Source organism: Suricata suricatta, chromosome 12 (genome assembly GCF_006229205.1).
Source record: "Suricata suricatta isolate VVHF042 chromosome 12, meerkat_22Aug2017_6uvM2_HiC, whole genome shotgun sequence".
In the NCBI taxonomy this organism is placed as follows: Eukaryota; Metazoa; Chordata; class Mammalia; order Carnivora; family Herpestidae; genus Suricata; species Suricata suricatta.
This window is the reverse complement of record NC_043711.1, coordinates 75,741,918-75,766,428: the sequence shown is the minus strand read 5'-3', so window position 1 is coordinate 75,766,428 and position 24,511 is coordinate 75,741,918. Positions and strand designations below refer to the sequence as shown.

The 24,511-nt window shown below is 36.5% G+C and overlaps 1 protein-coding gene across 1 annotated transcript in view; it reads right to left on the bottom strand.

Annotated features, from left to right (window-relative positions):
- GPCPD1 (glycerophosphocholine phosphodiesterase 1) overlaps positions 1-22,459 on the bottom strand; it is a 46,832-nt gene extending 24,373 nt beyond the window's left edge. Inside the window, exons 1-8 of the mRNA XM_029919262.1 lie at positions 22,369-22,459; positions 19,496-19,572; positions 17,075-17,171; positions 12,675-12,759; positions 6,872-6,947; positions 4,950-4,991; positions 2,611-2,734; positions 1,234-1,267 (exon numbers count right to left, since the gene is read on the bottom strand). Of these exons, the coding sequence (XP_029775122.1) occupies positions 1,234-1,267; positions 2,611-2,734; positions 4,950-4,991; positions 6,872-6,947; positions 12,675-12,759; positions 17,075-17,171; positions 19,496-19,544 (507 nt within the window). The 5' untranslated portion in view covers positions 19,545-19,572; positions 22,369-22,459. The remainder of the gene's footprint in view (positions 1-1,233; positions 1,268-2,610; positions 2,735-4,949; positions 4,992-6,871; positions 6,948-12,674; positions 12,760-17,074; positions 17,172-19,495; positions 19,573-22,368) is intronic.
- Positions 22,460-24,511: the final 2,052 nt, after the last annotated feature.

Below are 24,511 nucleotides of genomic sequence, written 5' to 3'. Positions count from 1 at the left end.
AGCCTAAATGTCCATCACCTGATGAGTGGATCAAGAAGATGTGGAATATATATACAATGGCAATGAGAAAGAATGAAATCTGGCCATTTGTAGCAAAGTGGATGGACCTCGAGGGTGTCATACTAAGCGAAATAAGTCAGGCAGAGAAGGACAGATACCAGATGTTTGCACTCACAGGTCTAACAGAAGAACAGGAGAAACCTAATGGAGGACCAGGGGAAGGGGAAGAAGGAAAGAAAGTTGGGGAGAGAGAGGGACGCAAAACTTGAGAGACTATTGAATACTGAAAATGAACTGAGGGTTGAAGGGGAAGGGGGAGAGAGGAAAAGAGGTGGTGGTGATGGAGGAGGGCACTTGTGGGGAAGCGCACTGGGTGTTGTATGGAAACCAATATGACAATTAACTTTTCTTTTTTTTAATGTTTGTTTATTTTTGAGGCAGAGAGAGACAGAGTGCGAACAAGGGAGGGCCAGCGAGAGAGGGAGACACATAATCAGAAGCAGGCTCCAGGCTCTGAACTGTCAGCACAGAGCCCGACGTGGGGCTCGAACCCATGAACTGTGAGATCATGACCTGTGCTGAAGTCGGATGTTTAACCGACTGAGCCATCCAGGTGCCCCGACAATAAACTATTTAAAAAAAAAAAATGGAAGTGTTCCCTGGGGGCGCCTGGGTGGCTCAGTCAGTTCAACATCAGGTCATGATCTCATGGTTCATGAGTTTGAGCCCCATGTCAGGCTCTGTGCTGAGAGCTCGGAGCCTGGAGCTGCTTTGGATTCTGTGTCTCCCTCTCTCTTTGCTCTCCTCACCCCCACTCTGCCTCTCAAAAGTGAACAAATGTGCAAAAAAAATTTTTTTAATTAAAAGAAAGTGTTCTTTGCATATGCTAATTCTTCAAATTACAAAAATACTGTATTATATAAAACTACACATACTACAGATTAAGGCATTAGTTATGTTTCATAAAATACTTGATTTTTATCTACATATATTTCCGTAAAGTATTAAAAAAGCAAGATAAATGCTCATTATGCCTAAAGTTCTTTTCATTAATTGTTTTCTAAAAAATGAATCTACTGAAGTATTTACTATTATCTCATTTATAACTATCTCAAGTTCTTCTGAAAAGTCTCACCAAAGAATATACATATAAAACAAGCACAAAATTCAACCATATTGTTAGTATACTTTAATAAACTAGAGTTGGAGGCTATAAATTAAAATTTTCCCCCTTTCTTCTACCTTATCCACAGTGAGTCCAGGTACTCTGAAAAGTATTTAAAAAAATTGCACTAAAAATATTTATATGTACGCACACTTTTTACATGTATGATGCATTTATATTTATGTGCTTTCTAAATGAAACAAATGAACAAAAAATAGACCAAGAGTCTAAAACTTTTATAGGCTTCAAGCAATGAAAACAAAGACCAAATTGTCTAAGCTACAGAGCCACAAAAAACAGTCTCCTCCCAATGAGAAACAATTACTTGCATAGCATACTTGTAATGCCAAACAGTCAACTCCATTCTAGAATATTTCTTGCACCAATTGAAATGTATATAGATTATGGGTGCCTGGGTGTATCAGTCGGTTAAGCATCCAACTTTGGCTCAGGTCATGATCTCACAGGTCATGAGTTCGAGCCTCAAGCTGGGCTTGCTGCTGTCAACTCAGGGCCTACTTCGCATTCTCTTCTCCCTCCTCTCTCTGCCCATCCTGCACCTGTGTGTGTGTGTGTGTGTGTGTGTGTGTGTGTGTGTCTGTGTGTACGCGCATGCTCTCTCTCTCTCCCCACCTCTATCTCAAAAATGAATAAACACTAAACTAAAACAAAAAAACAAAGTATTGCAATACTATGAAATTATAAGTGGTAGAAACTACAAAGATATAGACACTAGGAAATTAATTGCTCTATAAAAACAGAATTTTCTGGTTTCAAATATAGCAATTAAGACTAAGAGAAGTGGGGTGCCTGGAAGGCTCAGTTGGTTGAGCATCCAGCTTCAACCACTGTCATGATTTCACAGTTTACTAGTTTGAGTTCTGCGTTGGGCTCTGTGCTGACAGCTCAGAGCCTGAAGGCCTGGAGTCTGCTTCAGATTCTGCATCTCACTCTCTCTCTGCCTCTCCCTTGCTCTCACTCTCTTTCCCTCTCTCTCAAAAAATAAACAAACATTAAAAAAAAAAAGAAGACTAAGAGAAGTATGTTTAACTGTAACAATCTGAGTCAGGGAGGCAGTTCACTATCACAAGACCCTTCAATTCATAAATATGACATTATTGTTAGTGGGTTATGTTCTTAGTTAATACACTTAAAGGCTAAAAATCAAATGAGTCTGTGACACCTGGTGGCTCAGTCAGTCACGTTTGACTGACTTAACTGACTTTGGCTCAAGTTATGATCTCTGTTTCATGAGTTCAAGCCCTGTGTCAGGCTCTGTGTTGACAGCTCAGAGCCTGGAACCTGCTTCAGATTCTGTGTGTGTGTCTCTCTCTGTGCCCATTCCCTGCTTGCGCTTTCTCTCAAAAATAAACATAAAAAAAAAAAAGAAATCTACAGCATTAGTAAAACTAAATGGTCTTAGTAACAAATACACATGGCCATACCTAAATCTAGATTTCTTTAATTTTTTCTTTGTTATAGAGACAGGAGGTTTTTCAGAATAATGCAAACGTAATCTTATTTCAGTCTGACATGTTAGCCATCCAGAATCCAGAGTTTCAACACCATCTGGCAGAGTAAATATAAAAAATTATTATACATAACTGTGTTGAAACAATCTGGTAAGTACAACACGCTGACAATTTTAATTCATGTTCACATTTTAATACACTCAGGTTATATCGCTGGAACTTGTCTCCAAAGTAAACATAGTGGTAGTCTTAAATTTATCACTGAAAAAAAAAACTTTTATATTAAGGGGCAAAAAGTGAAATGAATGTTAAAAATTAACCATATGTTACCACTTAAGAAAATTAAACTTAAACTTAAGTAAATTCTCACTGAAAACATTATCGAAGTTATACAAATTTATTTCTGATACAATACGTGTTCCAAATCCTCGAACCTAGCAGTTGTTTCACTGGGGATTGCTCTGATACGTGCAGAGCTCCATGAGCTATTCAGCTGAAACTAGTCATGCCACTAGAGCTGGAGCGTCACAAATGAGAAGGTAAGGGCAGGCTCTCAGCACGGATCCACTGCACTGGTAAAGTCTGTGAGCCCGAGTTTAGGCCTGGCCAGCCTAAGCCCGTAATAATAAAGCCCTTTGCTTTTGGAAAAAAAAAAAAAAAAAAAAGAGAGAGAGAAGGTAAGGGCAGAACTGCGAGTAAATTCTGGATTCTTGCACTTCTATTTTCTGCCATAAATAAATTGCATGATCATGCTAACAGTTAGCATTATTTAACTTGAAGTTTCTTGCTACCATATGTAATAAAAGTTCCATAAATACCAGAGAGTAATCAACGGTTTTGAACCTGAGATTTTATCAACAGGACTTGATAAAAAAGAAGAAACCTTCTCCTTTAGGTATAACTTTAAAAGGCTTAATAATTTTTAGATTTTAAAAATAAAGAAGGGTGCCTGGGTGGCTCAGTCGGTTGAGCCTCCGACTTCAGCTCAGGTCAGATCTCATGTTCGTGGGTTCGAGCCCCGTGTCAGGCTCTGTGCTGACAGCTAGCTCAGAGCCTGGAGCCTGCTTCCGGTTCTGTGTCTCCTTCTCTCTCTGCCCCTCCCCCTCTCATGCTCTGTCTCTCTCTGTATCAAAAATAAATAAAACATTAAAAAAATTTTTTTAATAAATAAAATAAAAATAAAGAAAAACCACTATCCTTTCTTAATTTTAAACTGTTCTCAGAAATGGACAAAGCTGGAGAAATGGCTTTCCATCCCGAAAGCTAACTTAAGCACTGAGTTTTAAGAGAACAACAACTACAAAGGAGGAAAGAAATGCTATGCATTTATAACTATACATAGTAATTAACATACAATAGAGGGATGTAATGTCATGCATTATAGTTAAAGACAAGAGAAAACTACTTCATAAACCAAGCTCTCTAAAATATGTAGCATAAAAATAAAATCTTTTGTAAATAATGAGGATAACACTCTATAAAATACTAACATTAAAGCTATTCAAGTATTTTAGGCGACCTTATAATGTAATATAAATACAGTAATCCCAAGAAAAATTAAGAAAAAGAAGTTAAATTCCTATCCAAATACTGTCAAAGCACGTGCATTTCTGAGGTGCATAAACACATGTATCTAATATCAGCAATTTATCTCTGGTTCAGTCACTGCAAGCACACATTCTGCTGGTCCCCTTTATATCATTTACTGCTACAGTATAGGATCTACAATAAAAGTGCAGTCAGCATGGTAATGCTATTATACTGTGAGAATTCCAGTCATCGAAGACAACTTGAATCCTGAGGATAAGGTATTTACTGAAGCAGAAAAATATATGAATGCATAACATTTTCAGCATATTCAGAATTAAAAGCATTGTCTATATACTGTAAATTAATTGTTAAAAATCTCAGAATTACTAGAATATTTTGTTTAATCTGGATAATGCATATATACACACACACACAAAATGCACAAACCTAGCTGAAGAGTTTAGAATGTTTAGAAACATTAATATCAAACATAAGTGTTAAAAAGTGATGATAAATTAACAGTTAGGTATAATACTCTTGAATTAGGTATATTAAGTCATACACCTGAAGTCACCAGTCAAAATAAAAACAGAAAAGATAAAAATTTAAAGCTTAACAATTATACTGGAAACTATTACTTAACAGAATGTACTTGTTTCTTGGATCTAATCTCTATTTTCAATATCATGCTCTGTCATATTTTCCTGTGCTGTTTCTAATGAAATGTAAAGTAATATCTCAATTATTATTAGCAAAAATGTTCAAAACTTGGTCTCACTTACTGTGAATTCCAAACTGTCCATCGTCAATAATAATTTCACTTTCTAGAATTGAAGGAAAATAAAAAAACCTAGTTAAAATTCATGATGTATACAGAATGAACAACTGAGAAATTACCCACCTTAAGGATTTTTAAAAATATTAAATCTAAAATTTACAAGCAGCCCAAAGTGAATAAGCATATTTATTGTAGCCCACAATAAAGAATTCCCTTTTAAAGAGACTATCAAACGGTAACAGTGCTTACATTGTTGGTGATGCTTCGTGGTGTTACAAGGAAGAGAAAGAAAACTCCTCAGAGAGGTGCTCTGGGGGCGCTGGGACAAACCTCTCCACCCACCAATTTATGAGACAGGCTGCCCAACAACAGTATCTCCCGTTGATTGTTTAAACCAAAGGTCTTGGCACAATTAAAATGCTTATTCTTATGAAGTGCATATTCTGAACTTATCTAAAAGGTAATTCTCCTCAAATCCCAACTATTCTCTATAGCCAGCTACAAGCTTTACAAAGAGCACAAACTTACCTGCATATACAGAGCTGTGAGGAACTAGCAAAAGAATAAGTGCTAGCACATTCCCTTCTAACAGAAATTTCAGCTAAATAAGAAAAGCTGGTAAGCCCCACCCTCTTGAGTAAAACTATCTCCCCTGCACCTTCCCTTCCCAGTCTTACTATAAACATAAGTCTGATATATTCATCAAAATAAGTGTGACAGTTCCCAATAAAGATTCTTAGCAGACTTCACACAGCTCTTATGTTTAGAAGTTATGCTTCCTAAAAGTATAATATTAATTTTTAAAAGACCAGAAACAAACATCTCACTTCTCACAATATTTAACTGCAAGATGCTTCCAAACACAAATTATTTTTTAAATGTTTTAATACCTAATTAATTTCCAACCTCAGTATGGGACTATTATAATTCTAAAGTACACTACCACGAAAATTCTAAATATACTATCAAAAAATGTATTAAAACATAAAGAGAAAATCCAATAAAGAGGATGGAATGAAGGATCTGTTTAAACAAGGTGTGCCCCTGCCACAGGGTAAAACAGGATCTCTCACTACTTTCTAATCTAAGATAGCTACTAGCAAGCCATTTATTATCTTTAAATGCTAATTCTCTCTAGAAACTAAAAGAAACAGTTCTCAACACTGAGTCAATTTACAGATGAATCCAAGTGGGTAATTTATGTATGTGAAATGAACTTCAAATTTTATAATCTGTGTAAAAGGAAATGCAAAAATACTTGTATGAAGAAAAATGCCATTTTTTTAGGCACAAGAAAACTAAATGAGGTTTTAAAAAAAAAAAAAACAACTGAGTATCAGTATTAACATAGCCAGCAGGTATGTAAGTAAATTAGGAGGAAAATATGTCTGCTACCACCAAGAAGTCTGAATGCATTCATACAAGCTTATTCAAGTATTTACTAGTTAAAAACAAAACAAAACACAGAATAAATAGGATAACTTACTCCATTGCTCTTACTATTCAAAGTTAAAAATTTAAGAAATCTTTGTTTTGGATTAATTCTTTCCTCAAATGTTCTCTAAGCTCTCTGAGCAAATAATCAAAGCCATGGATGCTCAGCGAAGAAGAATGTTATTTCATTATTATTATTTCACAAACTTTGTAACTTTGTAACTACTCCAAATGAAAACAAATATTCCATAATAAGTCAACTCAATCCCCCAAAATAACTTGGCAAGCATTTCTAACAAAGTTTATAAAGAAAGGCAATTAAGAACTGTTTAGTTTTAAAAGATCCATGATATGCTAAGTGAAATTTGCAGTACTGACAATGCATTGACCTTAAACTTTAGAATAAAAATTTATTAAATCCCACTAAGCCATTGTGCAGTATATTAGTAACTTTATGCATATGCCTCAAACAGATGCAGTTAATGCCCATACCTAAAGGGGTTATTGATCGTGGTTGTAGATGAGTCTCCCACTTGTGAACTATGACTTGGCATGGACCACCGATAGTCTGCAATTTAAAAGTTAAACGTCTGCAATAATTTCTTATATCTTATTTTCTACCCATGACTCCATTAGATGTTTGTGGCCTAAGTCTTATACTAAATATGAAACCAAGAGATTTATCTTGTTATTTATCAATATTATTAATGTCAAAAATCAGGAATGTACCAGGTCACAAAACATGATGAGAGCTGGAAGAAAATGAGGGTGAGGCAGGAAACAGAGAAAAATGAGAAGAAACTGGCACACAAAACCATCTTAACCTTATTCTTCAATCTGCCTACAATATTCAAAATATTTTAAAAGAAATTTTCATCTTTAGCTGATGCTTGGTCTTGATTAAACTTTAACACCAAATATAATTTATGCTTGGTTATGTCAGCAGTCAATGAAGTATTACTGAATAAAGTATCTCATCTTAAGTAACCTTCCAAGTGTCTGGAAAAGCCTAAACTCTGTGATAGTAGGAATAGTGGGAACAAGTTCTTCAAGATCAATGACCACAAGTTACTCAAGGAACTAGAGGGCACAATAAAGTTCTTTATTATAGTGAGTAAATAACAAGAACATAAGATTTCTTCTAGAAGCCAATGTTTCTAAAAAGCACAAGAAACCCTATAAGAAAAGACATGTACATGAGTAACTTTGAAGAGTAAGTTTGATAAAAGAGGAACATCTAGTTTTACTTTTTATGCCTTAGAGCTCATAAATTCATTAGTGTGACAACTAATACTGTGTTCTGTTATACAGTTCTCTTACTAAAAACAGAAAATACAGCTTTATGTGTTAGTATCTACAGCAATTTAAAAAAATGAACTGTCAACACCTAAAGAACTGAAGTACTGTTTCCTAACTTCCATTTAATTATTAAAAAGAAAAAAACCTGACTAAACTTATGTGCCAAAATAAAACTCTTAAATGCACATTTTAGAAGCAAACTTTCAAGCTATAACTTTATAAGGCATTTTTCATTTCACATCTTCAGAAGACATTTAATAAAAATATAAAGAAGCAAAAAAAAACCCCCCAAATATCATTCATTATCACACCACTTAGGGATAATCACTGTCAATATTGTCATACTTCAAGCCCTTTTCTAAGCATACTCTTAAAAAGTACAGACATATAACTTCTCTCTACATATTGTACACTTTAGATAACATTAAATACTCTTCTATATCATTTCATAGGATTTCAATATTAATAATAAATGTGCCAAATGAGAACAAATGAGGAGAAAAATTAGGCACAGAAAGTAATTAAACACAAGAGATAATTCTGCCACTTAAAAATAACCAGAGATTGAAATCTTTTTTAAAACTTGCAAACTTTTGAACTTGAAAACTAACACAACATTAGATCATTAATTCAAATCATTAATCCCGGGGTAATTCGGGAAATCCTCATTTTCTCTAGCTGAATACTTCCCTGTTTTAAGGGTTCCCTTATAAACTGGTAGACTGGGCAGATGTTCTTAAATTTTGTTTTTCACGTGAAATGATTCATCTTAAATATGGTGCGTTTCATTTCCACTAAAAAAAGGGAGATACATTTAACCCTACATCCGCTAGATGTTTTTTACTACATTTCCCTATCATATTTTTCTGTATTTGTTTTTTAATACATCAAACTTTCTAATCCTCAAAAGAAGAAAATATATGTATTAAAAAAGGAACAATGTTTCTTAGCAATAAACAGCAGCCAGAAAGATCTAACATATTCTCTTCCTCCATTCTCAGGTCCCCTGCATGCCCTCCTTCCCCAAAAATACCCTCTTTGCTACAAAGATGGTGTAGATCTACATTCTTAAAGAAGTTACTAACCACAAGTGACTTCAAGGGGTGCCAAGAATATTATATATCAGCAGGGATAAGAAGTGTATAGAAGAGTTTGTTTTTGTATTAATTCAGGTGTGAGGGGGAACTTTACAAAGTGCTGACTACAGTATTTATATTTAATCATGTAAGAATAGCCATGTGGATAAAATATTTGATAAAGAACATATTTTAATAATAATTTAACAACTCCACCTTCATCTGCTTTAGTAGCAAACACACTACTTCCAGCATAAAACCACCTAACCTTGACAAAATGGGCCATTTGGGGAGCAGTCCAAAAAGTTGATTCACACAGGTGACTTATATTGTGTATATAAGTGTTCACACTACAAATCTATGTTGATTGGTAAAACAAAATGTTACAACATATAAAAAAATTCACCAAGTTTTAAAATACATTGAACTCCCAAAATTGTTGTGACTATTTTATTAAACTTTAGAAGGTAATCTTAAATTTTAGCTTACTGAAGTTCTTTAAAAAAATTTAAGAAAATTTAATTTTCCTAAGCACTAGAAAATTAAAAATCTCAGTAATGACCCCAAAACATGCAATCCTTTTAATATGCTAATGTAATATTCATTTTTCAAGATCTTAAAAAAAAAGAAAAAGAACAGTTCCATTCTGTAAAAGGCTGACACAATTTTAAGTACTTTGGGGTCAAGTGAAAGTGGATCCTTGAAGAGAAAAATAATGTTATCAGTCCAAGACAGCATTCCATTAATAGTACTGATAGAGTTGTTTCACAATTTAGCATATATTAAATGAAATTGTTGCTGAAATATTTCCAAACATACATATTAACAAAAATACAAAATAATCTATTTCAGAAAAGGAAGAAAAAAAGCATAATGACTGCTTTCTTAAACAGTGACTGACATGACTCAGCGATATCAAAAGCACTGAGAGAAACAACATGTAGACTGAGGTTTTTGGTCTATTTTGTTCTGAACAAACCAGGTAGCAAAATTATCAACTAGTCATGCAAATATCACTGCTTTCAAATATGAAAAATGCAAATGTAAACTTCTAAAATTCTGACTATTGCTTCTCCACATTTTGAAAAATCAAAAAACAAATATGCACATAAAAAAAGGGGTTCTGAGAAATTTTTGTTTATGATGGCAGAGGCTAGACCTAGAGCTACTTAATACTCATTATTTTTAATAAGACCAATAGGAAAATGGTCACCTATGGGTAAGTAAGCATGAAGTGAAGAAAGCTAGACAGACATTTCGGAGATGGTTCAAATTTGAGGTTAACAGCTGAGGGTATTTACATTCAGAATAATTTTATTAAGAAAACCACTGTACAAAATGAGAACCTGGGCTCTTGTGAAAATAAACAATGATGTGCTTATCGCAGATGATTGATTCTTTTGTTATAGGACTTAAACAAAAATTAAGGGAGATTAATAACAAAGCAAGAGTTTGTAATGACCTAATTATGAGTAAATGTTAACACCTATAAAAATTAGAAGCAGATAAGTTGCTGAAAAATAAAGAGCTATTTCCACTGAAATGAAGGAAAAAACTCCAAAACAATATAATTAAAAACTGGCTAACATTTCAGCATAAGGTTACATTTCTAATTCCAACCACAAATATAGAGGGACAGACATGGATAAAAAATGTTAAATGTTCACTGAAAAATTGTCCTTGGTGAAGATATGAAATTAATGGATCTCACACCCGTGTTTTCACTCCAGAAATATGCACAACCTTTGTTGGCTATGTTTAAGATAATGTTGTGATTTGTCACTTATAACATTATTTTAAAATTCAACATTATCAACACATTATTCGAATTCTACAAAGTAGAAGAGAATAGGTAGCCATGAAAAATTGAGAGAAAAGGGATTTCAAGACTCTTAACTTCTAAACTAAAAGGAATATGCTAGAAAGAGCAAAAATGGAAGAAAAAATAGTAATGGAAGGGACCTAGGAAATCTATAGTTCAAGTCCTTCATTTTATAGATAAGAAAATCGGAAGATGAAGGTCAAGTGACAAGATCACACGATTTTTAGCTTAGGCTCTACAAATGTTTGGATAGACTACCTCCTAAAACTTTCAACCCAGCAAAATAAATATTATTATTTCAGCCTTTCAATGTTTCATACTTTGCTTTCCTATTATTCTTTATATTCATAAAATATATATTCCAATAACTTATATCATTTTATGGTTTAAGGCTCTTTGCACATTAGTTTTATCATTTGACAATGCACAATGGAGACAAAGTTTCATAATTACTTCTAGTTAAAATGTTTCACTTAAAAAGCGCCACCAACTTTTAAAAGTGTCACTTTAAGCTGGCATGTGGGAAAAAAAACCCTCTAGCTATATGCATGGGATTTATGTAGCTATTTACTCTAGTCCATGAAAAACATACTTACCATGGCAGCCCCTGCATCACACGGTACATGTGTACACGATACAGAGCACCTACTTAAAGAAACACACTCACCAACACATACTGTAAACTTTTGCAAGTATTACAAGGGGAAAAACTTGTTTTTTACTGTAAGCAGACTTCTTGCCAATTTTTTCAGAAAGGCAATTTGGACTGATTTGCTGCTTTTGGTTACATTTTTAATGAAGAGGAAAAATACTGTAGGTTGGCTTAATTTGATCTGTGTTGACAATAGTCTTACTTTAGAAAACTATGCCTAAAGGACTCATTATGATTTTTCTTGTCCAAATGCCCCTTTAAGTAAAACTTAGTTGATTTCACATATTACAAATATCACATACCAGGATCCTCAAATAAACCTTTGATGTTATGAATGCTATGACCTACTTTCCCTGCACAATTGTTCAATTTATACTAAAAAATTTTGCCACAACACATAACCCCTATGCCAAGTAAATATCTTTCCTTAGGTCATTAAAATGAGACTATTGTCAAGATAAGCCAACACAATGATCAACCATAATGTAGTTTTAATTACTGGATATTTACAATATATTCTTGGAATAAGAAACGTAATAGGTGCAAAAGACAGCTGAAGTGGCTTTGTCAGTTTTTTCTTTTCTATAATGGTGGCTAAGAGAATGAGGTAACAGTGGCTGCTTGCACTTTTCATATGTAACAAGTATTCAATGATCCCAAAGGGAAATGAAATTTTTAAAAAGGTTATTCCATGTTTTGCTTCCTAGACTCCTACCTAAACCCCTGTTCACACGCAGCCCAAGTGTGGTCAAAGATAAAAATCTGAAGGAAAAGAATCCTTTCAGGAAATAAGCATCTTTAAAATAAGAGGGAAGAATCAATTTTTTTCTTTTCCAAATATGAAAACAATCCCCAAATAGTAAATCATTGTGAGCAAGCAGACTAGATTTAACAGATATTCCAAAAGCCTTCAGAAAAGATCCTAATCAACACCATCATTGAAAAATCTAAGAGGAATGACTTCAAGTTTTGATAGGAATTAAAACAATGCAGCCACTGAGAGATGGCTGATATGAAATAATTTTTTAAAGAATTACTCAAAGCTGGCTATATACTCCTCCAAATGTATTCATACCACGTAAGGATTAAAAAAAAATGAAACAAAAAAAAAAAACCCTTATAACTGGTTACTAACCCTTATAACTGGTTTACAAAAGTTACAGAAAATGTACAGCTACTGAGAACATTCATTTATCATTAAAACCAATTTCATAACAAGAATACTGCAGAATATACTTACTATTAAGCCTTTTAAAACTCCACTGCAGACATCGTCTGCCTCTGAAGTGGCTACTTCCTTGATTTTTAGTACTAAGCTAGAGTTCTGTTTTCCTTATTTGATCCAAACAAATTCTTATTATTGTTAACATTTCCAAACTTAAATTAGTTGCTTTTGAAAGAAGTAAGTTTGTTAAGGAAACTGGAAACTAGATAAAGAAAACATACCTTTGGTTCTAAAAAGCACCCTTTGAAGTAGCGGTACTGAACTGATACTCCTCTAGTGAGGACAATGGTTGCTTTCCATAACATGCTGTGACAAAAAAGAATTAGACAGGCAGCATTAAGATCAAACTAAAGTGCATAAAGACTTCACAATTCATAAAATCCTTCAAGCAAGGTGACCAATTCCATTTATTTATTCCAACACCAAATTTTACTCCAGGTCTACCCTGCACCAGGCACTGGGAACACAGTGATGAAGAAGGCAGAAAGAGTCCTATCTTCAAGCACACCACTTTCTTGTGAGGGTAGACAAATAACCAAACATACACAGTAAAGGCTGTTTGACCTTTCTGACACGCAGGAGGTTTTGGAGGAGAGGCCTCAATGAGGAAAAACTATCTGATAGGAGTCCTACATAATGAGAGGGAACCAGCCATAAAAGAGCCAGGAAGAGTATTCCAAACAGAAAAAGTCAGCACAATGGTGGAAGCCAGAGTAAGAATCTCAGTTAGAGATGTTACAGGGCTAAGAGGCTTTAGGGCTGAGGCAGGCAAGCTATACTCAAGTTCCCAACTGTCCCGTGTTCTGACTGCCCAGCCTCGGGCTATTCATTCCCCTGGGCAAGCAATATCTGTATCTTACTGGTCTCAAGTGTGATGCAAGGACCATCCATATCACCTTGGAGCTTGTTGGAAATCCAAATTTTTAGGCTACACCTAGACCTACTGAATTAGAAACTCTGGCAGGGAGGGTCCAACAATTTGTAATTTAACAAGCCTCCAGGTGACTCTGATGATGAACACCTAAGTTTGAGAGCCACTGTCAAAGACCATTACCCAAACATTTATTCAACATGAATAGTTCAGTGAATAAACAGTAGCTCCAAATGTTCTTCCATGATACCAGATGGCTACTACTGCTCCCCACCTGGCTCAGCCAAGACAGGCTGTAGGACACTCTGACTCAACCCTGGTTCCTAACAAAATATCCACAACCAGCTGTCACCCATGGCCAACAATTATTTTAATCTGATAGTAATAAAATATATATGCCTTGACTCCACCCTAGGAGGCTCTGATTTTATAGGTCTGGGTAGAACCTAGTCATGTGGCGTCTGATCAAACTTCCCAGGGTATCTGAATATATGACTGGTTGAGAATCACTGCTATAAAACAAGAATAGCAAATGCTTGGCACATGTGCCCCACTATTCTTCCCTGGTAAGCCTCAGGAGCCTTTCCAACACAGCACCCCAGGCAGACTCTACCAACTCTGAGGTAAAATTATTTCTCACTCTGCTACCAAAAAAATAACAGATCTCGATTACTATCTCATTCATAAAAGGTCAGCCAGATTATGCGAGCCCCATGTGTACAGCAGAATTAGTGAGAAGCTTTGAAAAATGTGCTGGGGCCCCTCTCTCAAGCCTTATTCCTCATTCCCCAGGGGTAGGATCTAGGTATTTTTTAAAGCCCTCACAAGTAAGTCTAAAGTGCACCCCTGGTTAAGAACCATTGAATGAAAAGAGATCGAAAGAGCAAAGCAATGAGTTTTTTTTACTCCATTTCTCTTAAAGGCTGCAAAATTAAAAATGAACCAGAACTGTTCAGCGACATCAAAAATGAACATAATCTGATGAAATTCAAGAAAAAGGAGGACAGAGGAGCATTGAGGTTTAGTGCACCTGCCTGCTTTTGAACAGCCCCCTCATATCCTGCCCCAAAATACCATAAAATCTATAGGAGCAAATAAAATCACAAGTGACCCACATTTTCTGCATTATTAGGAAATAATACTATACGACCTTCAAATTATCTGTAAGTTGGAAAAAAAGATCCTAATAGAGCTCTTATCACTACAAGCCTATCGGTATGGAGAGGCTTAAGAAATTCTAAAAAAGGAGGTACAGAGGACTTAGATGCAGACCACACTGAGGGGGTGCCTGGGTGGCTCAGTGGATTCAGCCGCAGACTCTTGATCTCAGGGTCGTGAGTCCAAGCTCTGCATCAGGCTCCATGCTAGGCATGAAGTTTACTTAAAAAACAAACAAATGCAGAGCACACTGAAATCCAAACAAACGCTATTCTAAAACACAAGAATGGTGTCCGAGGCAAATGTCTCTTCTATCATCTTGTATCATCTACTTCTTTCCTCCATGTGAAACACTGTTTATCTGTATATATGAATCAATTACATTTCCGTTTTCTTCAGTAAGGCAAATGTGGCTGGTCCCTTGAAGTTACGTAGTTAAGTGTTATCTGTTCACATAACTTTGACCAGGTTGGCTGAAAGGGACTTCAGACAGGTGACAGGGCAGCTCAAGCATCCAGAGCAGAGTTGTGTTTTAGGAACGAATTCGGTAAGTCATGAGGTTTTACTTCAGACTAGAATGGCTGATCTGAAACTGGAGGAAAAAAATAGCCACTACAGGGGGATAAACATCTCATTCTTCTGTGATCCCAATATTCACCAATAAAACTTTACTTGCTTTGGATTCTGTGTCTCCCTCTCTCTGCCCCTCCCCCACCTGCGCTATTTCTCTCCCTCTCTCTCAAAAATAAACAAACATTGGGGCGCCTGGGTGGCTCAGTCGGTTAAGCCTCCGGCTTCAGCTTGGGTCATGATCTCACAGTTTGTGGGTTCGAGCCCCGCATCGCACTCTGCGCTGACAGCTCAGAGCCTGGAGCCTGCCTCAGATTCTGTGTCTCCTTCTCTCTCTGCCCCTCCCCTGCTCACGCTCTGTCTCTCTCTCCTTCAAAAATAAATAAGTATTTAAAAAATAATTTAAAAATAAACATTTTTTAAAAAGCTGAGAATTGGTTGAGAAAATGTATCACACTAATGACAAATAGGGAAGTGTTTTATAGATGTTTTTCTTTTTCTTTTCCTTAGATTACATTATGACTCTGTGTTGTTATTCCCCTTTGCTTTGCCATTGGTGCTCCTCAAACTATTTGCTGCAGAGGACCAATTATTGTTTACTTACCTGTCCTGCAACCAATACTGCTGGTCTATGTATCCAGTACAAGAGAGACGAGTCCACAATGACACACATGAATGTCCCGGCAATGTCAAATTGCTATAAACACTGCTTGTTCTTAATTTCTGGGTTTCTCACATGCACTGACAAGAAAGGTTTTTTTCTCTAGCACTGGCCCACAGGCCACATTTTCAGTAGCACTGCTCTACAGGAAAACAGAATTTGAGCTTAATAATCACATAACCTGCTGTTTCTGTTTCTCTCTAGCGCCACTGCATATTTGTATACTATGTAAGATCTCATCTCGCCTTAACTCCCGCACATACATCTTGACAACCCAAAACACTTCCAAATATCCTCAAGCGAAGAAGTTCCACCTTTATCGACATTCACTGATTCTTTCCCACGTAGATGAGGTAACCTAGGCCTAGGGAAATCGATCTGTCCAAGATCACAGTTGTTTTTTTAATTGTTTTTATGTTTTTAATTTATTTTTGAGAGACAGAGAGAGACAGCATGAGCAGGGGAGGGTCAGAGAGAGAGGGAGACACAAAATCTGAAGCAGGCTCCAGGCTCTGAGCTAGCTGTCAGCACAGAGCCCAACACAGGGCTCAAATCCACAAACCGTGAGATCATGACCTGAACTAATGCCGGATGCTTAACTGACTAAGCACCCCACAAGATTACAGTTAACTGCAGAACTGAAAACAGCACCCAGGTCTTCCTTTCCCCAGTACAATGCACCAATACACCCATGCGAAGTCTAGTGCCGTATCAAATACTGGTTCATTTCAGTACACTAGCTAACAACCTGTTTTACTCTCTGCTAAAGAAAATTAGTTTATAGGCTAAAGCAAAAATTAGATCTTTTATCAAGAATGTGTACTGAGAGGGGCGCCTGGGTGGCTCAGACAATTATGCATCTGACTTCGGCTCAGATCATGATCTTGCAGTTCATGGGTTAGAGCCTCAGATCAGGCTCTGTGCTTACAGCTTGGAGCCTGCTTGGGATTTTCTCTCTCACTCTCTCTGCCCCTCCCGTTTGTGCTCGCTCTCCCTTCCCTCTCAAAAATAAAATAAATATTAAAAGAAAAGAATACACACTGAGAGCCAAAAGATAATACCTAAAAACAGTTTAAAAAAAAAAAGAAATAGCAATATAAGCCTGTTATTTAGAAAAACAGTAGTCACCACCAAAAGAACCAGCCAAAAGCTGAAAATGGTTGAGATGTGGAAATTGAGAAACAGAGAAACTTGTTTATTTACAACCAACCTTGTACAACTACCTCACTCTTTTGCACATGTGAGAATTCTGATAAAAATTCAAACTAAGAGAGGAAAACTATACAAAGGTATCTTATAAACTCCCCAAGTTTATAATGTGAATGTCACAATTACTCTGTAAACTGTATTTTCCTGCTTACCTTTCACCTGTCTCATTTTCGGGAAGAAGAGCCACAGCATTTTGAGGACTCCAGTTTCCCAAAGCATCACAGCTTCCACATATAGCAAAAACTTCTCCTAAAAAAACAGAACAGCCAGTCACAGTGGGATAAGTACAAAAGTTTCAAGTTTTAGTTTAAAGAAGCAAGAAAGGGGCAGTCAGTTGCACTAGCTCATCTGGATGCAGAGTCCCCTCTAGCAAAGATGGAGGAGCCTCAATGGAGACATGCGCCAGGCCCAGGCACGGCACCAACGCCTCCGTGCTTAACTTGACCTACCTCTACAAGAATCAAAGCCAGAGAAAAGGAGGGGTGTACAGGGATGAACTATTCTTCATTTGTTCAACTACTTAATTGAACCAATAAAAAGCACCAAGAAGACAAAGTGATCACGCCACAGTTCCTACCTTCAAGGCAGCTTCCAATTTAAAAAGGCAAACACTAAATGAACGCATGTAAGTATTCTAGAGATACAGTAACCAGTATTTTCCAGGAACTCAAACAGTGGCTATTAACAAGCTAAACATCAATAAAATGATCGATGGGAGAGGAGCAATATAACAACAATATCAAAAATGCTCAAAACAAAGACTCACAGAGTGAAAAATCTAACTTTCCTTATTAAAATAATGACTATTGCTTTACCGCAACACTTCTCAACACACAAAGCAAAATATAGCTACTGCCTACATTTGCTGAATGTTGCATGTTCAGTAAGTCTATAACTTCATATAAGTATGAAAAAATCATTCTCAATTACTATATTAAAATTCATAAAAGAAAAAGATATAAACTGAGCCCAAGGAAACAAAGTTCAAGACAAACTCCTCCACGTTCTGAGTAGCTTTTAGGTACTACTCTAGTAAAACGAGAACTATAGTTGGCTTTAGCCACCTGCAAGAGCACTCTGTAAGCTTGGACTGCTTAAAACTTAACTAAAATCTCAAGTGCGAGAGTCATTCAGTAGTTATCGGGGTTCTAAATACCGGTTTGTCAAGCACAGAGTGGTTATGTATAGAGATTCCATGTCAAAATACTCACCAATCCTTTAGAGTAACCAGATTTTGTTTTGCAATTAACTCAGGTTATCACTACCTTCCCTGATTAAAAAAGAAAAGATAAACACTGCTGCTAAATACAAATATTCATTCCCAAAGTCATATATGTTGCAATGCACACATTCCTCCCTTTTGCAGCTACAGATTCTGCTATATTCACATCTGCCACTATCTTCCCTCTAGTCATTAAGAATGAGACCCTCATCAAGCTGACCCTCCTGTGGCTAATTCTGCAGTTGGTCTGTTTGCCTGGCATGGCCAAGCTCCTCTTTCTAGCTTAAGCTGCCTGTGAACAATTCCCTGCTACAATACAGTTCTGCAGACGTCTGTCCAGAGAAGGCTACACACTGGACTAGAGGTGAGCTCCTGACCCAAGGAAGCCAAGCTATCAGCTGACTAGCCATCTTTAATCTGCAGAATCCTGCCCAGAGATGGAGTTTTACCGAATCTTCTTAGCTAAGAATTTGAACTTAGATAAACTCACGCTCTGTCAACTGCTCTCATGGCTGCTATACCAAAGATGCTGGATATACACAAGTGAACCATTCATTCATTCTTTGAACACATATTTATACCTGCTCTGAGCCGGGGACTGTGTTAAGTGCAGGCATTCAGCATGAACACAAAGTCACCATTTCATAGTGGTTACAATCTATCTATAAACAAAATCACTCAAATAAAATATGAAAGGTACTCTAAAAAGTTCTGAAACTGAATTACACAGGGATCCTAACCTAGCTAAATGTGGGGTTAGAGTAAGGAGAGTTAAAGGGGAGAAGGGAGGCCAAAGATCTAGACAGAGGTAACAATTTGAAAAAGCCCGAAAAGAAGGAAGGAACGTAACAGGTTTGAGGAAGTGCTCAGTATAGCCAGAGTGTATGAAATAAGGGGATATATACCCCAGGCATGATACTGTTTTGATTTGCTAGCTTACACTAAAATTATTTCAAACTGCTTCAGTAATAAACAACAAGAAATACAATTAGCCCAATAAATAAATAAAAAACAAAGTTATCTTAGCCACCTGATCTTATTTTACCAACTTCTTGCACTAGCAAAATTTCCCTCATTTTCATAGTCTTAAAAAACCATAGTCCAACTATCTGTGCAAAATTAAATAAATTCACAGCTTTCTTGGAAAACACAAGACTAAGATATTTACTATTTGGGGAAATCTTTTTTTCCCTGAGTTCACTCTAAGCACATTTCTGACTTCAGGCAAGACCTACAGATATCTGCAATCTAAAAATCAGGCCCTAATAACAAACTCCTATTTAAGACATTCCAGAGGAGAAAAATGCTCATTTAATTTAAAATTTTGTTTAAAAAACAAACTTTACAATACCTGGTAAAAGAGTTCCTCTTATTTCAAAGGTAACCTGAGGAGGTGTCATTCTGATGGGTTTATTTTAGAGTGTTGTGCTAGGAAGAAGAAGAAAAGATGTCATTTACAGTACATAAACATCTTAGCTCTAGACAACTACCACCAAGAAAATTAAAAAATGAACCCCAAAATAAATCTCAATTGTGAGCAAAAGATTTCAGAAAACTTTTAAAGACTGAATTATTTAAGAAGCACCTAGAAATTTTTAGGGCCTAATGTTAAAACCTATTCTTTGTATATGGGCCAGAAAGACTGCAAAACAAGTGTGTCCAAACATTTTTTTTTTAAGGATTCAAGATTTTGTTACAAACTTTCTCTTCTGATAAGCAGCTGTTCTGAACTCAACCTATCTTTCCAAACCAGGCTCATGTTATGAAGAAGAAAAAAAAAGCAAAACAAAAACAAAAATAAACTGACCTTAGAAAAAAACTTGGCTCAAGAGAGGATTTCTACTTCAATAAAGTATCAACTTCAATAACAAGGAAATAACTGAAGAACTTAAGTACCATTCATTGAAACAAACTAGTTATATTCTGCAACAAGAGGGAGATTCTGCTTCTAAGTTATATAACTAATAACTTAAAAAGAAACACCACGCCTGGGTGGCTACCTTCCGCTCAGGTCATGATCTTGCAGTTCACAAGTTCGAGCCCCGATTTGGGCTCTGGGCTGACAGCTCAGAGCCTGGAGCCTACTTCAGATTCTGTGTCTCCCTCTCTCTCTGCCCTTCTCCGGCCCATGCTCTATCCCTCTTTCTCTCTAAAATAAATAGACGTTAAGAATTAAACAAAACAAAACACAAAACTCTCCCCCATAAATCATTCTCTTCAGATTTTCTCTGTATTAACCATAGGAATGTCATTACTCTAGCTCTATAGACTGGAATTCAGAGTCTGGACTCTGCAATCATTACCAAACCCTGTTGATTCTAACTGATCTTACATCCATGCTTATCTGTCTACAGTCTGAACTTCATTCAAAATCCTAAGTATCCTAACCTGTGTTTTGGCTTCTAAATGTCTTCCCAATAATATATTTTATGTCAGAATATTCTTCCTCATGTCCCTGTCTTGAAATTACTGTGATTACTTACAAAAATCTAAATCCCTAAGCCTCTGATGTCCTATCCACATTTTCTCTTTAGCTGATTTTTCATTACTTCGTTATTTTTCCCCAGCCAAACCAATGTTTACCATCCCCTAATTTAAGTACCTGAGGGAAGATAGATTTTAAGAATATATATAATGTCAATTCTAAAGTAGGTTATATAATTTATAGAGAAAGAACTCATACTCTACACAGACAGATCATATTCTACATAACTTCTCCAACTCCCTCTGAATTTCACCAACATTCCTTAAAGACTTCCAATGTCTCTACTCCACATCATTTCATTAATATACCAGCATAAATGTTAGTTGTATTTATACATTACTTAAAAATCTTCTTTTAATCATAAATCATAATTTTCACAGCGACTCATTCATCTGTTTTCCCCTTTCTCCCCCCATGAATACATGCACATGGGCATTTAATAAACACTGGTACATCTGGTAACTACACTTCAAAGTCAAGGTGGATCTACAGCTGCAGTTCTCACTGGGGGCAAACTGCTGCATCTAGTGGGCAGAGGCCAATAGTGCTGCTAAACACCATGCAATGCACAGAAGAGCTTGCCACAAGTCATTATCCAGCTCCAAATATTAATATAGCCAAGGCTGAGAAACCTGACCCAATGGGGACTGCTATGAAGGTCAAGAACCCAGGCTCAATGTTAGCTACGTATTATTTATCATCTACTTTCTTTAATTATAAGATGCAAATGTTGAATATATAAAGCAAGACCACCAGTATATGTGGTTTCGTATCACCTAAATACAGAATTCCCTATTTGATAACTCTATTTCAGTTAGAAAACCCAAGACTGCACTAGAGGAAAATCTGTCCTTGATCAAAATAATTTCTAAGATGCCTTAATTCACTTTCTGTGTCTAAGAACAAACAAGATCTATTTAAAGCATATACATTCAGTTCTAGCAAAGAACTAAATCTAAATCTAAAAATAGCTATAAACTGTTACCCCTCATCAACCAATCATTATCCGAGTATCTTATTAGCTCTCCTTTAAAATGACATATGAATCTGACTGTAACTCTAAGAATAACCCTTTCCTAATAATTAAAGAGTTGACTGAGACACTGCAATCTTACATTTAATTATTCATGTCATATAAAGAAACCTCAAGGCTAGCAAAAGAGCTTGGCTTTACGTAACTGAATTAATTTTGAGACACAGCAAAAAAACTCGATCATCCAGCAAAACTGCTGAATAACCAACCTCAATCTCTACCTACAACTTCTACTTTCACCCAGTGATTATGGTCACAATTTTCAACTAAGACTACATAATCTTGTCTACATCATTTCATAAGTGGTATTTCACCATTTTTGATCAATTTTAAGTATCTATTTTAGCCAATTTTAGGGAAATCAAATATAATTATTACTATACATTTGAATCTACTAGTACCAAATTAACTCTAAATTTCTACTGCATTAAATAAGAAACTTACCCAATAAATTTAATACAAGAATTCAACTGATTATTAAAACTGACTTTCATTCTTAAGGCTGCTTGTAAGAGTGGCCATAGTAACGTGGCTGTAAAAAGCTGCAGTAAATGTACTATACAAAACTATATACACAAACACAAAAATACCGCTCCAGAAAACCTCCCTGGACATCAACAAAGCATCATTTTCCGCTTGGATTGCCAAAAGTCCTATAGTCTGGTTTAATTTCCACCCTCTCTCCCCCCACAGCTTAACGCCATACCAAATGAAAGCCTGGGGAGCTGCTCCTACTTGATCACGACAGAGGCCAAAATTCTGGTGCAGGACTGGCACGCACAATTTGAGCACCCACTTATCACCAAAACAGTGACAAAGTAAAATACTGTCCTGTCACGCAACACAAAATTTACACACCCACCAACACTTCCTCTTTTTCCAAACAGGTCAAAACAAAACAAAACCAAAAAAACACAACCAAACCAAAACACCAACTTGGAGGGGGGAGGTCTTCCAGATACGCACAAAACAAGATGAAAAATGCTAGTCCTTTTATGTACGTGAGCTGACTGTCAATGTTATTTAACCAACTCAATTTGTTTTATATATAACCTCCGTTTTGTGCTTTTTGAAGATAAATCTCAAACAGTATTCTCCTCTGAGATTTTTGAGTAGCATTTAACACTGTTTTAACACTTTTTTTTTTAAAGACTCAAGCAATTAATGAAGTATGACTTGCAATTTACATTCAAGAAATATTTCAGAGTTTACACTACCTGCCAAAATAAATTCTACTCTATTCTTTTTGTCAAATAAAACTATCCCAACACATGACCTTACTGGTTTACCAGCTTGGGGAAGAAAAGGGATATTTAAACAAACCAAAGGTACAGGGACATTTAGTTTAGAGCTAAATTGAGGTCAGAGATATTTTTAGCTAAAGAACATCTCTGGCCAAAAAGAACATCTCCGTCTTCCTTCAAATTAAAATAAATAAATAAACAAATAAATAAAAGCATTGCCAAGTCTTGCTCTTTCCTATAAGGAATGCCTAGGTTTTTCAGAGTTAATTTCCGTTCAACCTGTTGTAGGATCATTACAACCCTGCTATTCTGACCTCAGTACAGTTGGGCCAATATTTTAATCAAACATATGCAGGCATGAATGGATTTTTATAAAGGAAAGCATTTCTGGAGATTTCACTAATGTTAATTTCTTTGTTCAACTTAGTAAACAATGCAGTAAAACTTTTCCAAACGTTTTCCAATTCACTTGGTCTTACTATTATTTCACATATAACTCACATACTTTTCCTGCTGAAGTCACATGCGAAGAGTTGATTCATCAACCTACTTTTTTAAGTATCAAATTTTACCCACTCTGTCACTGTGAGATTTCTTTTGTGGCCATTATTCTTCTGAACACAACTCTCCTAACTCCTACTTTGTCTACAATACTGGGTCTCCCTAGGTCTTAAACCCAGAACAACCGAGGCCACGTACAGTTTTAACCTGTTTGCTTCACCCTGCGTTATTAGTATCCAGAACATCAGGAGTTGACAGAAGGATTCATAGCTTGTATCTATTTCTTAGCTAAGTCACAACTGTCAGAAATGTAGCAAGATGGAGAGACATGAAGGGGCAGAGGAGGGGGGAGCTGCAGGGGACAAACAGGGAGCGCCACAGGACAGATTGAAGACAACATCCTCAGGTCCAAACATCCTGGTTGGTTGGACCCTTTTCTACGTTGGCGCCCCATCAGACTCCACAGCTGCCTCAAAATGAAAGAACTCTCTACAATTCAAGACTGAATTCGTGCATGATTCCCTTTATAACCGGTCAGTGGGCTAAGAGGGGGGCTGATGAAGCGCCTGATGAGGACTTTCTCGCAGAAGTCATCAAAGCGAGCTGAAGGCTCTGGGAAAAGTACAGCTTTGGCGAGAAGGCGCAGCTCTCTCCCAAAATTATATGGACAGCAAAGATGTCTATTCCCGAACCTCTTCCCAGGATAGGAACGCACTTTGGGCTTTTTTTGGAATATAACTGAATTATACAAGCATGCCTTCGACTATGCGGTTGGGCAATTTCAGAAAATAAGCAGTTGCCAAAACACTATGAATTACTTCTAGACGGACTGAGTGGCGGTGGGCGAAGGGGCAGGATGCGGGTTAGGAGTACACAAACGACTTCACGCCAATATGTGTTTCTTCGTTCCTTAAGTCGTGTCCTCGGGGTGGTCTTAGGCTCCGTGCATTCTGGTACATGGAAAAGACTACTTTACACATTTTTCAGAGGGGAACTAAGCGCCAGGCGGCCCAGCGGAATCGCGGCAGCAAACAATAAAAGTCGAATAAACAGAGACTGCCCAATGACGTGCGGGCGCGAAGGTCCAGGCCGCTGTTCCCCCCC